Genomic DNA, 15,368 nt, shown 5'->3' on the forward strand with positions numbered 1-15,368 from the left:
GGGGTCACAAGTGGGGAGGGCTCTGGGGTGGGGGCACACGTGGGGAGGGCAGCGCTCCTGCTCTGGGGTGGGGTCACACGTGGGGAGGGCTCTGGGGTGGGGGCACACGTGGGGAGGGCAGCGCTCCTGCTCTGGGGGTCACACGTGGGAGGGCAGCGCTCCTGCTCTGGGGTGGGGTCACACGTGGGGAGGGCAGCGCTCCTGCTCTGGGGTGGGGTCACACGTGGGGAGGGCAGCGCTCCTGCTCTGGGGAGGTCACACGTGGGGAGGGCAGCGCTCCTGCTCTGGGGTGGGGTCACACGTGGGGAGGGCAGCGCTCCTGCTCTGGGGTCACACGTGGGGAGGGCAGCGCTCCTGTTCTGGGGTGGGGGGGTCACACGTGGGGAGGGCAGCGCTCCTGCTCTGGGGTGGGGTGACACGTGGGGAGGCAGCGCTCCTGCTCTGGTGTGGGGTCACACGTGGGGAGGGCAGCGCTCCTGCTCTGGGGTGGGGTCACACGTGGGGAGGCAGCGCTCCTGCTCTGGGGTGGGGTCACACGTGGGGAGGGCAGCGCTCCTGCTCTGGGGTGGGGGGGGGTCACACGTGGGGAGGGCAGCGCTCCTGCTCTGGGGTGGGGGGGTCACACGTGGGGAGGGCAGCGCTCCTGCTCTGGGGTGGGGTCACACGTGGGGAGGGCAGCGCTCCTGCTCTGGGGTGGGGTCACACGTGGGAGGGCAGCGCTCCTGCTCTGGGGTGGGGTGACACGTGGGGAGGGCAGCGCTCCTGCTCTGGTGTGGGGGGGTCACACGTGGGGAGGGCAGCGCTCCTGCTCTGGGGTGTGGGGGGTCACACGTGGGGAGGGCTCTGGGGTGGGGTCACACGTGGGGAGGGCAGCGCTCCTGCTCTGGGGTGGGGTCACACGTGGGAGGGCTCTGGGGTGGGGTCACACGTGGGAGGGCAGCGCTCCTGCTCTGGGGTGGGAGGGTCACACGTGGGGAGGGCACGCTGCTGCTCTGGGGTGGGGTCACACGTGGGGAGGGCAGCGCTCCTGCTCTGGGGTGGGAGGGGTCACACGTGGGGAGGGCTCTGGGGTGGGGTCACACGTGGGAGGGCAGCGCTCCTGCTCTGGGGTGTGGGGTCACACGTGGGGAGGGCTCTGGGGTGGGGTCACACGTGGGGAGGGCAGCGCTCCTGCTCTGGGGTGGGGGTCACACGTGGGGAGGGCAGCGCTCCTGCTCTGGGGTGGGGTGACACATGGGGAGGGCAGCGCTCCTGCTCTGGGGTCACACGTGGGGAGGGCAGCGCTCCTGTTCTGGGGTGGGGTCACACGTGGGGAGGGCTCTGGGGTGGGGTGTCACACGTGGGAGGCAGCGCTCCTGCTCTGGGGTGGGGTCACACATGGGGAGGGCAGCGCTCCTGCTGTGGGGTGGGGGGGTCACACGTGGGGAGGGCTCTGGGGTGGGGGGGTCACACGTGGGGAGGGCAGCGCTGCTGCTCTGGGGTGGGAGGGGTCACACGTGGGGTGGGCAGCGCTGCTGCTCTGGGGTGGGGGGGTCACACGTGGGGAGGGCAGCGCTGCTGCTCTGGGGTGGGGGGGGTGATGAAGTAGGAATATTTTTGTAATATTTGTATGAAGCCCATGTGTGCCTCGGTTTCCCTTCTAAGCACCATTGTTACCTAGCTGGGGGGAGGGTGTGTTTGCTCGCTGGGCAGGCTAATACACAGGTGGTGGCAGCGGTGGGATGCTGAATGCGCAATAAGTACTTTGCAGGAAATGACGTGCGGCAGTAAAACAAGGGTAGTTCAAGGACACAGCAGGAAAACGGCCTCCCTGGGAGGGACGGCACAAGCCTGTGTGGGGAGAGACGCTGCGTGTGGGGAAGCTGAACAAGGGGCAGCTGGTTGCACGGCTGGAGCAAGACGGTCGGTCCGAGAACCAAGCCGGGCTCCAGGAGGCTCAGGGAGTGACAGAAGCAGGGGCAGAAAGAGCAGCCAGGGCCTCAAGACCTAGCTGCCCATCCAGCTCCAATTCCCACTGCTTCAGCCCTGTGGATGGGGGCCAGGTCCCTGCTCTGGGAGGTCGCAAAGTGGGGAGAGATGTGACCCAGTGGGAAGTTTTTGTCATGTTTGTATGAAGCACGTGTGTGCCTAGACCCCTGGAGCACCGGGAAGCCAAGGACAAGGCCAGTCACTGGGACTTTGACACCTAGCAGCCAAGGGCCCAGAGGGATGGGACGTCCCCACCTCTCCTTAGGAAACCCAGAGATATCAAAGTCCCGGTGATTGGCTCTGTCACTGTCTGCTCAGATCCTGCACTGAGATGGGACCGAAGGGCCCAGACAGCTAGACACCGTTCACACCTGTGTCTCTGAGCCTCTGCTGAAAGCAGACTCTTCCCCCCCACCCCAAGTAACAATGGAGCACACCGGGGAAACTGAGGCACATATAGACTTCATAGAAATATTATAAACTTTGTCACATCTCTTCCTGCTTCCAGACTGAACTGAGCAGGGTCACTTGTAGCAGTGACTGGGCTCTGAAGCGCTGGGAATCGGCGCTCCAGCCACAGAGCCTAGCAGACTGTGAGAGGGAAGGAGCGGGCCAGAAGTAGAGCCAGCATGACCTGCAGCTGGAGAAACCGAGGGCAAGTGGCTGGGCCCCCCAGAGGGGGAAAGACCCCAGGATGCCAATTCTGCAGGGAACCAAATTGTTGCCCCAGTGTAAGGTGCTGGGTTTGCCTGGCTGGGGAACAAAACGCTGGGGAGTGACGGTGAGGGGGGTGGCTAAGAGTTGGCTGCTGAGGGCTTTTTGGAGGCCCACAAACTGGGAGAAAGAGGGGTCAGCGGGACCGGGCTCTGTGCTGACCAGAACAGACTGGGCTGTAACCGTCACTTCTCTGGGCTGCCCGAGGGCTGCCTGGGCCGTGTGCCAGGCCGCGGATACACCCGCCTGTCTGCCCGCGCTGGCTGGGTGTCCCCGCAGACGCTGGCGGGGGGGTGCTGCTCCCCCAGCTTGTACACGTCTCCCCCAGGGTCTGTCCCAGACTCGCTGCCCGGAGCTCCTGGGGTGGGGCAGGGGGGCTGCAGCCCTAGGGGCCCAGTCTCAGGAGGCGGGGAGGCCGCGTGGCTCACCCTGGGGGAAGAGTGGGACCCCGGGGGGCCTGGGTCACTGAAGGCCCCTCCCAGAGACTGTTCCCAGGCTGGGGCCTAGCCCGGCCCTGTGAATTGTGATGGGGGGGGTCACATATGGGGCGGGCAGCGCTCCTGCTCTGGGGTAGGGGATTCACGCTCGGGAAGGCGGTGCTCGGGCATGGGAGGTCACACAGGGAGGTGGCACTCAGGGGGATCACATGGGGAGGGTGGTGCTCTGGGGTGGGGGGGTCACACTGGGAGGGAGGGGTTTGGGGTGACATGGGGAGGGGGACTCTGGGTGGTCATGCTTGGGGGAGCGGAGTTCTGGGGTGGGGGGGTCACATGGGGAGGGAGCAGTGCCAGGTTTCCAATGGTGCCAGTGGCCCCAGCCTGCTCTGCTTGCACTGCGCCCCAAGACCCCGCCGGCCCCTCTCGCCACCACTGGCTCCTCTCGGCCAGCCCGCTGCTCAGCAAGGGCTCCTCTCCACCTCCTGGCCTCACCCTCCGGCTCCTCTCTGCCCCCCTCCAGCCCCGGGCAGTCTCTGCTTCCCACCACCTGGGGGGCCCCACCTGTCTCCCCGGAGCCGAGCCGCCTGGGACTGCTGCCAAAGCCTGGCCAGGCTCGGTCAGCTGGGGGGGGCTTGGCTGGGCCCCTCCAGGCAAGCGGGTCCTGAGGGAGCCTGGCCGGGGCAGGCTGTGGCCTGGCTGATCGCACCGCTCCTGAGGGGCTGGAGCGATTCCTGGCCCTGGGACCAGCCCTGGCTGTGCTGCCGTTGGGGAGGGGGTCTCTCTCTGGAGGCCTAGGGGGGAGGGTGCTGGGCTGTGAGGGGGCAGGGAAAATCTCTGCGTTTTGGGGCACTAGGGAGTGGGGGTTCTGGGGGGGTGCTGGGCAGTTGTTGTGGGGCTGTGGGCAGGGGGGCGCTGGGCAGGGGTGGTGGCGTGCAGGGCGCTGGGCATTTGTGGCAGGGTCTGGCAGGGGCGCTGGGCACAGTGGGTCTGGGGGGGCTCTGGCCATAGGGAATTGGGGCGAGGGTGTTGGGGGATGTGTGGCGTGGCGTGGGGCACGCTAGCAGCACAGGGCCGGGCAGACCAGTGTGCCTCTGGCACCTGCTGGTTTGTAACTAGTGCCCTCGCACTGGGGTGGGCGGAGCGGGGCCGCCCCTGCCACACCCCATTGCCCCTGGCCGGCCCCTCGGTCCAGGGACGCTCCATTGCCCCTATAGGGGCCCACAAATATGTTTGGCGCCAGGCCCACAAAAAGTGAATCTGGCCCTGGGAGGGGGGGCTCTGGGGCTCACGCTTGGGAGGGCAGGGCAGGGCAGGGCTCTGGGGTGTGACATTGCCCAGGGTACAGTCAGTTCTCCAACCTGGGGTGCCTTTTACACAGCTTTGCTGGGGAACGGCCACTCCTGGCCAGTTCTCACCCAGCCTCCAGCACCTCTCCTGCTCCCAGGTACACAGCGAAAGCTTTGCTCAGCAGAAGCGGACTAGGGTCTGTACTGGCTGAAAAGCCTCTAGCCAGGACTCCCCACCCTCCAGCATCAACTCTTTGAGAGTCGTTGGTGTCATGAGCAGTGACGAAGGAGGAGCGTGAGGTCAAGCGTTTTCCTCCCGCTTTATCATTCAATTTCATCCTTGCTGAGTCCTGGTGACAAACAGTCTCTTGCGGATGTGAGGTTTGAACCCTCCTTGTGATGAAATATAACTGGCTTGTCCACTCCTTCCCCCTGCCAGAGAACGGCCCTTTAAGCCGGTGATGCTCCAGTAACACCTGGCTGGGGTGCCAGTGTGTGTGAGATGTCTAGTCTGGGCCTGCCGCTCTAACTCTGCAGTATGTTACATCAGCGTTAGACGGGAGAATCTTGTACCCGTTACATACAAAGTGGATAGACACATTTTACCGGGACAATATTGTTCAGCAGATTATGAGGTTCCTAACGATACCTCACAAGGCATATTTTGTATTAAGTTTATCGTAGTCTTGTAGATAATGGTATAGACTGTCACGGGGATCACACGGGGAGGGAGGAGTTCTGGGGGGGTCACAGTGAGGGGAACGGGGCTCTGGGCGGGGTCACATGGGACGGGAGGGGCTCGCGGGTTCATGCTTGGGAGTGCAGGGCTCTGGGCAGGGGACTCACGGGGAGGCAGTGCTGGGGTTCAGGGGTTACAGGGAGGGGCTCTGAGTGGGGGTCACTGGGGAGGAGCTGGGGGTGCAGGGGTCACAGAGAGGGGTGGGAGGTCACTGGGGAGGGAGGGGCTCTGAGTGGGGTCGATGGGGAGGAGCTGGGGTGCAGGGGGTGACAGAGAGGGTGGGGGTCACTGGAGGAGGGAGGGGCTCTGAGTGGGGGTCACTGGGGAGGAGCTGGGGTGCAGGGGGTCACAGAGAGGCGGGGGTCGCATGGGAAGGGAGGGGCTCACGGGTTCATGCTTGGGAGTGCAGGGCTCTGGGCAGGGGACTCACGGGGGCAGGGCTGGGGTTCAGGGGTTACAGGGAGGGGCTCTGAGTGGGGTCACTGGGGAGGAGCTGGGGTGCAGGGGGTCACAGAGAGGGATGGGGGTCACTGGGGAGGGAGGGGCTCGTGGGTTCATGCTTGGGAGGGCAGGGCTCTGGGCAGGGGACTCACTGGGGGCAGGGCTGGGAGGTTACAGGAGGGGCTCTGAGTGGGGGTCACTGGGGAGGAGCTGGGGTGCAGGGGGTCACAGAGAGGGGTGGGAGGTCACTGGGGGAGGGAGGGGCTCTGAGTGGGGGTCGCTGGGGAGGAGCTGGGGTGCAGGGGTCACAGAGAGGGGTGGGAGGTCACTGGGGGAGGAGGGGCTCTGAGTGGGGGTCGCTGGGGAGGAGCTGGGGTGCAGGGGGTCACAGAGAGGGGTGGGAGGTCACTGGGGAGGGAGGGGCTCTGAGTGGGGGTCACTGGGGAGGAGCTGGGGTGCAGGGGTCACAGAGAGGGGTGGGAGGTCACTGGGGAGGAGGGGCTCTGAGTGGGGGTCGCTGGGGAGGAGCTGGGGTGCAGGGGGTCAAAGAGAGGGGTGGGGGTCACTGGGGAGGGAGGGGCTCGCAGGTTCATGCTTGGGAGTGCAGGGCTCTGGGCAGGGGACTCACGTGGGGGTCAGGGCTGGGGTTCAGGGGTTACAGGGAGGGGCTCTGAGTGGGGTCACTGGGGAGGGGCTGGGGGTCACTGGGGAGGGAGGGGCTCTGAGTGGGGGTCGCTGGGGAGGGGCTGGGGGTCACTGGGGAGGGAGGGGCTCTGAGTGGGGGTCGCTGGGGAGGAGCTGGGGTGCAGGGGTCACAGAGAGGGGTGGGGGTCACTGGGGAGGGAGGGGCTCGTGGGTTCATGCTTGGGAGGGCAGGGCTCTGGGCAGGGGACTCATGGGGGCAGGGCTGGGGGGTTACAGGGAGGAGCTCTGAGTGGGGGTCGCTGGGGAGGGGCTGGGGGTGCGGGGGTCACTGGGGAGGAGGGGCTCTGAGTGGGGGTCACTGGGGAGGGAGGGCTCTGAGTGGGGTCGCTGGGGAGGGCTGGGGCGGGGTCACTGGGGAGGGCGGGGCTCTGGGGAGGGTCGCTGGGGAGGGCTGGGGGTCACTGGGGAGGGAGGGGCTCTGAGTGGGGGTCGCTGGGGAGGGGCTGGGGTTCGGGGTCACTGGGGAGGGAGGGGCTCTGAGTGGGGGTCACTGGGGAGGGAGGGGCTCTGAGTGGGGGCGCTGGGGAGGGGCTGGGGGTCACTGGGGAGGGAGGGGCTCTGAGTGGGGTCACTGGGGAGGAGGGGCTCTGAGTGGGGGCGCTGGGGAGGGCTGGGGTCACTGGGGAGGGAGGGGCTGGGGTGCAGGGGTCACTGGGGAGGGAGGGCTCTGAGTGGGGCGCTGGGGAGGGGCTGGGGATCACTGGGGAGGAGGGGCTCTGAGTGGGGTCGCTGGGGAGGGGCTGGGGTGGGGGTCACTGGGGAGGGAGGGGCTCTGAGTGGGGATCGCTGGGGAGGGGCTGGGGGTCACTGGGGAGGAGGGGCTCTGAGTGGGGGCGCTGGGGAGGGCTGGGGTCACTGGGGAGGGAGGGGCTGGGGGTGCAGGGGGTCACTGGGGAGGAGGGGCTCTGAGTGGGGGTCGTTGGGGAGGGGCTGGGGGGGTCACTGGGGGAGGGCGGGGCTCTGAGTGGGGGGTCACTGGGGGAGGGAGGGGCTCTGAGTGGGGGTCGTTGGGGAGGGGCTGGGGGGGTCACTGGGGGAGGGCGGGGCTCTGAGTGGGGGTCACTGGGCTGGGGTCACTGGGGAGGGAGGGTCACACCTGGGGCCCATCCCCGGGGTCTTGCGGCTGCGGCAGGGTCACGTGGCGAGACCACGCCCCCAGGCGGAGCCTGCTGAGGGGTGGCGGGGGCGGGGCCACGAGGGGCGGGGCCGCGGGCTCAGAGTCTGGGGGCGGGGCCGGCTTGTTCGGGACCCGGCGGGAGCTGTCACGTGATGTGCCGGCTGCGATCATGTGACGCCAGAGCGGCGGCGGAGGACGTCACATGACCCGCGGCCGGGTCCCGTGGGGCTGCCGAGCGGGCGATGGGGCGGCCGGTGGCGGGCGGGCCTGGGCCCCGCGCCTGGGTCCTGCGGCTGCTGCTCGGGCTGGCGGCCTGGCGGGGCGGCGCGGCCGGGCCGAGCGCGGTGAGAGGGGCCGGGCCGGGGTCCCTGCCCGGACGCTGCGGGGGCTGGCGCGGTCCGGTCCGGTCCGGTGGTGCCGGGGTTGGTCGGTCCGGTCCGGTCCGGTGGTGCCGGGGTTGGTCCGGTCCGGGGTCCCTGTCCGGACGCTGCGGGAGGGCTGGCGCAGCGCGGTCCGGTCCGGTGGTGCCGGCGGGGGCGGGTTGGTCGGTCCGGTCCGGTCCGGTGGTGCCGGGGTTGGTCCGGTCCGGGGTCCCTGTCCGGACGCTGCGGGGGGTGGGCTGGCGCGGTCCGGTCCGGTGGTGCCGGGGCCGGGCTGTGCTCAGACAGATGCGGGCTGGGATCGGCCCCGCAGGCCCCAGGCTGGGTCCCGGAGCGGGGCCAGGCCCCGCGGGGGTGGGTGCAGTTTGGGGCCTGCCCTCCTGACTCCCAGGTGTGCAGCTGCTGCCCGGGCCCGGTGCGGAACGGCTCCAGCGTGGCCAGTTACTGCGCGGCGCGCCCGGCCTTGGAGCTGCAGGGGCGCTGCTGCCTCAGCAGGGAGCCGGAGCCGGAGCTGGGCGTCATCGTGGGGTGAGTGAGCGAGCGGGGCCAGGCCCTTCCCATCCCTCCCCCACTGCCCGCCCGCTTGGTGCGGGCGCTGCCCTGTGCCTGGCCGGGCAGCCGGCCCCGGGCACACCCAGCGTGAGCAGCCAGCCTGGATGCCAGCCCCCAGAGGTTACCTGCTGGGCATTGGCAGCGCCAGGGCCCCGGTGGGTCTCTGCTGCCAGGCTGAGGGGCAGCTGGTTGTGAGATAGGTAGGAGAGGTGCAGACTTGGACACGGGGGTGCCTCACCCCTACATCTGCTGAGTTCCTGGGGGGCAGGGAGCAGCCCCCCCCCCCCCCGCGGTGACACCACCTGGGTCCCTGCATCCCGGAAGAACCAAGTGCAGGTGGGAAGAGCCTGGAATCTGCTGTTGCCAGTAGGAGCCCCTATTCCTGAGGGGGAAGACAGCAGAGCTCTCCATGGGGCCAGCCCTGCCTAGCATGGCTGCAGGAGCTCAGCTCGGAGCCTCCAGCCTTGCGCCTGCCTAGGACAAGGCTATGGATGGGGGGGGTGGAGGCCTCGGGGTGCATGGAGAAGGAAGTGGGGAGATGGGGGAGGGAGATAACATTTCAGGAGGTGTACTGGGGCTCCCAGTGCCTCTGACTGTTCTGCTCTCCCCAGGCTGGATCTGGGCAACTGCTCCCTGACGCTCCTCTGTGCTGGGTTCCCGGATGCCAACACTGCTGTTGTCATGTGAGTCCAGCCACCCCGTGGGGGGGCTGTCGGGAGGCCTGGGAATTCGAGCTCTAGAGCGAGGGGTGGGGAGGGAGCTCCTTGCCGGGGACAGGCTGGGTGCAAGCCCCAGACCCTCTGTGCTCCTCTGGCTCGGGGCCTGCTGAATTCCCCATCCCCCCAGGCTGTTGGCGAAGGGCCGGGGGGGGGGGGGGCGCTAGACCTTCCCCTCTCAGCACAAGCCTGAGCTTGTTCCGCGCTCCCTGGGAGGCACAGCCCCTCCTCGGGGCTCCCCCAGCCAGGCCTCCCTCTGCTGGGGGAATAGCTTGGTGTCTGACCCCCGCTCCAGCTTCCCCTCCCTCCTGCCCAGCTGGCTGCTCTGAAGTCCATGTGCCCGTCCGTGTGGGAGCTGCGCTGGGCTGGCGCCTTCTGGGGGGTGTTACGCTACCCCCCCCTCGTTAACCATGGCAGGTCCCTGCAGTGCAACCCCCTCCCCATTTCCTCCCCCCGCAGGAGTGAGGGCAGGGGACTACTGGGGGATCCTCCCCAGGAGTGGGGGGGGGGGTGGCCTGGTGCACCTGCTCGCCCAGCCCTTGCTACAGCCTCACCCCTTGACCTAGAGGGTCCCGTCGTGCCGGGCGCTACTCTCCCTAGGATGGACGGTCCCAGTCTGACTGGACCAGGCTGGGTGGGAGGGGAGACAAGACAGACTCAGGCGGGGCAGAGACTCGCCCGAGGTCTCTGAACAGGGCGGGGGCAGGGCCAGGTCTCCTGAGTCCCTGCCCGGGAGGCAGCCCCAGCCCAGGGAGAGCGCTTGGCCTGGGCTGGGGGAAGGCCTGGGTGCGTCCTGGGAACGGAGGGTTAATGCCGCGGGATCCATCTGTTTGCAGTGACCTGACCGAGAACCCCTTGGGGAACATCCCCAACACCTCCTTCCAGGGCTTCACCAGGCTGCAGAGCATGTGAGTGCCGGGCTGGGCGGGGCCTGCAGCCCTGGGGGCGGGGCCTGCAGCCCTGGGGGCGGGGAGGGCACCAGTGCTGTCCTGCTGGGGGGAAAAGGGGGGCAGGGACAGGGGCTCAATGGGGAGAGTGGGGGGAAGGGGCTCGGGGGCCCCGGAGGACCTGACTCTCCCCACACACACACCTGCGGCTCCGTATGGAGCTTAGCTGCTGGTTCCCGGGAAGCCGGTGGGGTCTCCAGTGTGGGGCAGTAGGGATCTGCCCTGAGCGCCCCCCCCCCCCCCCCCACACACACTGCTCCGAGCTGCCCTGCTCCTGTGAGCAGGTGGCCGGGTGCTCCGCCCCCACCTCTGACTCTCTTGTCCAGATCCCTGCCACGTGCCCTGGAGTGCCCTGGAGGGAACATGGCCTGGGACCTCAACACCACCCACGGGGACAGCCGGACCTGCCAGGGACAGAGGAACTTCTGCAACAGCTCGGGGGAGCTTGGTACAGTGTGGGGAGAGGGGCTCAGTACTGGGGGGCCTGGATGGGGTGGGGAGGGCCCCCAGAACAGCTCCCCTGAGGCCCCAGGCTGGAAAGAGCCCATGGCAGCTGAACTGGGAGGCACCAGGGGCAGGGTGTCCCAGGCAGGTGTCCAGGGCAGGGCTCCCCCGCCACCACCTGCAACAGAAATACTGCCCGGCCTGTGCCCGACACCGCCCCTGCCCTCGGCAGCCTGGCTCTGCCCTCCCCCACCAGGCTGAGCCTGTTCTCCCACCCCTCAGTTCCCTGAACCTCGCTGAGGCAGGGACTACTGCCCTGGCCCCCCTGCCCCGGGAGCTGGGCTTTCCCCACACTGTCTGCGTGTTGCTCCCTGCTGCAGCGCGGGGGCCTCGGCCCAGCCCCGATTCCAACCGCGTCTCCTGTCTGGTTCTGCTCAGCCTGGCTGTGCCCAGAGAACTCCCAGTGCAGCCCCGACGGACCCGGGCTCGTCCAGTGCCTGTGCTCCGGGAGCTACCACGGCTACAAGTGTCTGCGTGAGGTGAGGGGCCGGGGGGCCTGGGCCCCGTGTCGGGCGGGGCAGGGGCCGTCTCCGCTCAGGGGGAGACGCGTCATGGGTGGAGGGGGGTGCAGTACAGGGGCCGTCTGGACTCTCCAGCAGTGGGGGGCTCGGGGCGTGGCGGCTGCTGCAGGAGCGCCGGCCTCAGGGTGGGGTGGCTGGGAGGCTGCAGGGGATCTGGCCGGCTGCGTGCGATGGCTGATTGCTTGGCTGCGGGCCAGGAGCTGCTGCAGCTCAAGCCAGGGCTGGAATCTCCTCTGGGCTGGCCCCCAGGGCCGGAGAGACACGCTGAGCTGGGGACAGCAGCACGGGGCCTCGGTGGGGGGAGCAGACACCCCCTCCCCCCAGCACTTCTCACCCACCGGCTTTGCTTTGCAGGGCACCTTTCCCCTGCTGCTCTTCTATGGGATCCTGGGAGCCGTGACGACCACCCTGTCCCTGCTGGCCTGGGGCAGCCAGCGCCGGAAAGCCAAGGCCTCCTGAGCCCCTCCTGCAGGACGGGGAAAGGGCGGAGACCGGGCTGGGGGGCCTGCGCGGGGGCTTCTCCGCAGCCACTGAACTCGCCATGGTGCCGCGTGCTGGCTCCTTTCAGCGCCCCGGGACGGTCCGGCTGCCCTCATCCCCCGTTCTCTGCCAGGGGGGAGACCTGGCTCCTCGGCCCCAGGCAAAGCTCATTCCCGGAGCGTAAAGCCCCACCCTGCGCTCCGGGCACCCTGCCTAGCCCCACCCCAGGCTCAGCCGCCCCAATCTCCCTGCCCTGCCCCCTCACAGTGCGGAGCCTGTGGCTGGGGCAGCGGCCCCAGCCCCGAGCACAGATCTTCTCGGAGCAGGACGTGGGTGCTGGCCTGCCAGGTCCCCCATGGAGTGGAGGCTTCTGGGTCTGACCACCCCACCTCCCCAAAGTCACGGACCCACAGGCCTTTGGACAGTGTCTGGGAGGAGCCCTGCACTGGGCTCAGCCCCAGCTGTGGGTGACATGGCGATCGTGGGGGGTGGGGTCTGATGGGGGGGGGGGGGGGGGAAAACAAGGTCTCCACAGTAAAATTCCTTCCTGACCCCCAAAATGGGCATTTTGACCCCGATCACGTGAGCAGGACGCACCAGCCGAGCATCTGTGAAGGACAATTTGTTGAGCCATCCTGCTGGGGGCCCATCTCCAGCCATGGCCAATCACTGACACTGGAGAAATAATGCCCAGAATGCACCAGGGGAGGGCTCTGTCTTTCCTGATGCCTGCAGGAGACCAGCTGACTCCCTGAAGCATGAGATCTGGGACACAACACACAGGACATTGCCCAGGGCAGATGGAGGCTCTGCGGCTCCCCACAGCCCCCTGCAGTCACTGCTCCCCAAGGGCTTTGCCAGCCCTGGAGCCAGGCTCCCAACCCGGGCGGCTCTGATGGGCTGCGAGCAGTCGAAGGGCAGCAGGGAGATGAGGAGCATCTGCAGCCCCAGGGCCTCAGGCACAACCAGCAGGAGGAGTGCCAAGGCCGCCGGTACCATGGCTCCAGCCAGAACAGCAGCCCCTTGCACTGCCCGGCTCTGCCTGTGACCTGGCCAAGGGGGTGGGACCTCAGGGGGAGACGAGGTGGGGCTGGCACTTGCTGGGGGAGGAGCAGTGGGTGGGGTCACAGATAGGGCAGGGCCTCATGGGGGGGTGCACCCCTCCAATTTTCTGTCTAGCCCACCTCAGCCCCCCCCAGAGGGAAGAGTCTGGCACCGCCCCAGGGCCTTGCCCAGGGTAAGGCTCATCCAATGCAGGGTGGGTTGGTGACCTCTGCAATATACCCACAGGTAGGAAACTCAGCTGCATCACTTGTCGTGGGGAGCTGCGGTCGTGCTTCCCCCTTGTCTTGGTCAGTAAAGGCAGACAAAGCTCAGAAGCTGTGGTCTGTGCTTGCTCATCTCCTGCCATGAAGCATTTACTCCTGGGGAGCTCTGCGCCCCTGCGTTCGTGCAGAGTTCGTGTCCAGGGCAGAATTTTTTCCTCCCTAGAAGCACTGCAGTTCTGCCTTTCGGCCACCAGGGGCTGTTGTGGCACCAGGACAGCCAGCAGCTGGCGGCATTGGTCACAGAGCAGGGCACGTGGGGCTGTTGGGGGGCAGACAGGCACTGAATGGGGCAGGGCCACGGCCACGTGGGGACGGAGGCAGATGTGCCTGACTGGATGGGAGAGCCTAGTGGTCGGCCAGGGGCTGCATGGGGGAAGCTCCCTAACAATCCCTCCCTGCCCCCCTCTCCCCCTAAAAACCCTGTTCCATACATCTCCCACCCACACCCAACAACCCGCCAAGTTCACTCCCAGGCCCCTGCCCAGCAATTACTTCCCTCTCCCTCAGCTCCTCCGTTACCCCGACTCCCCCCGGCCTTTGCACTGCTTCAGAGGGGTGGGGGAAATACGGGTCTGTGTTGTAGTTTAAATGAATTATTATTCAAAGATCGGTATTAATGTGCCTAGTAAGGAATCTGAGTCTTTTTTTTTTTTGGTCTGTGTTGTTACAGACACACTTGCTGACAGGTATTTTGAAATAAATTACCAAAATAATTGAAACCGGCATGATCATATTGCATTATTTTGACAGACAAAATATGCAGAATTTTAAAATATTGTGTGCAGAACTTTTAATTTTTCAGAGCAGAATTTGTATTTTTTCAGTGCAGAATCCCCCCAGCACTGAGTGTTGTCAGTGGCAGCTGCTGTCTGTTACAGCGCTTCTGTGTGCCCCCTGCTCTGCAGTCTGCCCTTAGGGGGGCTTTTCGGCCAGACCAACGTTACAGCGGGAGAGGGCACGTCTGGGGAGGTCCCTCTTTGCTGTCCCATCTCTGGTGCTGGCAGTGAGAAGTTTAGGGGTTCCAGCCCTGAGCAGCTTTTCTAATAACCCTTCATAGCGCCATCCAATAGGAACTTCTTTTAACCTATTGATTCTTTTTGCCTTCACAACGCCCCTGACACTGCATACCCCACGGTCAGTGTGTGCCTCTTGCTTATGTTCAACCTGTGGCCTATTTCATTTGGGCAGAATAATGCCCTCGGGCTTGAAGGAGGGGCAACGTTAAATAATCCTTCGCTTTTCACTCTTTCGACACCATTCATGGTTTTATACAGCTCAGTCGTACCCCTTCTTAACCACCGCTTTCCTGCACTGAATTAAGTGAAGCTTTTTAGTCTGTCCATATGGTTGATCTTTTTTGCCCTTTGCTGAATTGTTTCTGCAGCCGTTCTAGCCTTTTTGAATGGCAGGCCCAGAGCTGGGCTCAGGGTTCCAGGGGCTGGCAGGCCATGGATTTACAGCGTGGGAGTATGCTACTTTCTGGTTTAGTTTCTCTCTCTTTGCTAACGGGTCTTCACATTCTGTTCATAACATAAGAACATAAGAAAGGCCGTACCGGGTCAGACCAAAGGTCCATCTAGCCCAGTATCTGTCTACCGACAGTGGCCAATGCCAGGTGCCCCTGAGGGAGTGAACCTAACAGGCAATGATCAAGTGATCTCTCTCCTGCCATCCATCTCCATCCTCTGACGAACAGAGGCTAGGGACACCATTCTTACCCATCCTGGCTAATAGCCATTTATGGACTTAGCCACCATGAATTTATCCAGTCCCCTTTTAAACATTGTTATAGTCCTAGCCTTCACAACCTCCTCAGGTAAGGAGTTCCACAAGTTGCCTCTTTCTCTGCTGCTGTGTACTGAGCTGAAGTTTTCCGAGAACTGTCCACGATGAGCCCAAGATTGTGGTAAGAGCTCGTTTAGAAAAAAACCTATTCTAGGCGTGCGGGTGGGTGTATTTTTCAATCAAGTTCTTTGCATTTAGGGCCATTGAAATTCATTTGCCATTTTGTTGCCCGGTCCCCCAGTTCTGTGAGATCCTTTTGTAACTTCAATCCTTGAGGGGCCATTTAGGGATCTGGGGCAAAAATCTGTCTGGGGATTGGTCCTGCTTTGAGCAGGGGGTTGGACTAGATACCTCCTGAGGTCCCTTCCAACCCTGAGATTCTATGAATCTAAACTCTTCACACTCTGCTTTAGTAAGATGAGGCCCTGAGACATAATCCCTTGGTATCAGAGGCCCAGGATGAGGCCTGAACCATAAGAATGGTCAAGACTTTGCTAACATAGAGCAAAGTTAAGCTGTGGGCCAGAGGCAGGCCCTGCTCACAGAAGCTGGCAAGAAGGAGGCTGCTAATTGGAGGTTGTGACTGTGCTGCCGGTGGGAGCCAGCTGAGGTCACTCAATCAGGGTGAACTGTAAACAGACCGGGACAGACAAACCCCAGAAGCTGGTGGATATTCCAATACTTAGATTTACCAACCAGCACAGAACAGCTTCTGTGTTACCTCACTTGTTCAAACCACGCAGTTCCC

The 15,368-nt window shown here is 65.2% G+C and overlaps 1 protein-coding gene across 2 annotated transcripts; it reads left to right on the forward strand.

The window, feature by feature from the left end:
* The first annotated feature begins 7,608 nt into the window (after positions 1 to 7,608).
* Positions 7,609 to 12,858, forward strand: ATRAID (all-trans retinoic acid induced differentiation factor). Of its 2 annotated transcripts, none has more exons than XM_039528456.1 (7): positions 7,609 to 7,751; positions 8,179 to 8,315; positions 8,951 to 9,022; positions 9,892 to 9,963; positions 10,329 to 10,450; positions 10,827 to 10,985; positions 11,382 to 12,858. In XM_039528456.1, the coding sequence occupies exons 1-6, from the start codon at positions 7,650 to 7,652 to the stop codon at positions 10,982 to 10,984; spliced, it is 663 nt and encodes a 220-aa protein (XP_039384390.1). In that variant the 5' UTR covers positions 7,609 to 7,649; the 3' UTR covers position 10,985; positions 11,382 to 12,858. The 2 variants fall into 2 exon arrangements, with proteins under 2 accessions (XP_039384390.1, XP_039384389.1); XM_039528455.1 differs by having other exon boundaries at positions 7,614 to 7,751; positions 10,885 to 10,985.
* The last annotated feature ends 2,510 nt before the right edge of the window (positions 12,859 to 15,368 follow it).

Source organism: Mauremys reevesii, linkage group 3 (genome assembly GCF_016161935.1).
Source record: "Mauremys reevesii isolate NIE-2019 linkage group 3, ASM1616193v1, whole genome shotgun sequence".
Lineage (NCBI taxonomy): Eukaryota > Metazoa > Chordata > Testudines > Geoemydidae > Mauremys > Mauremys reevesii.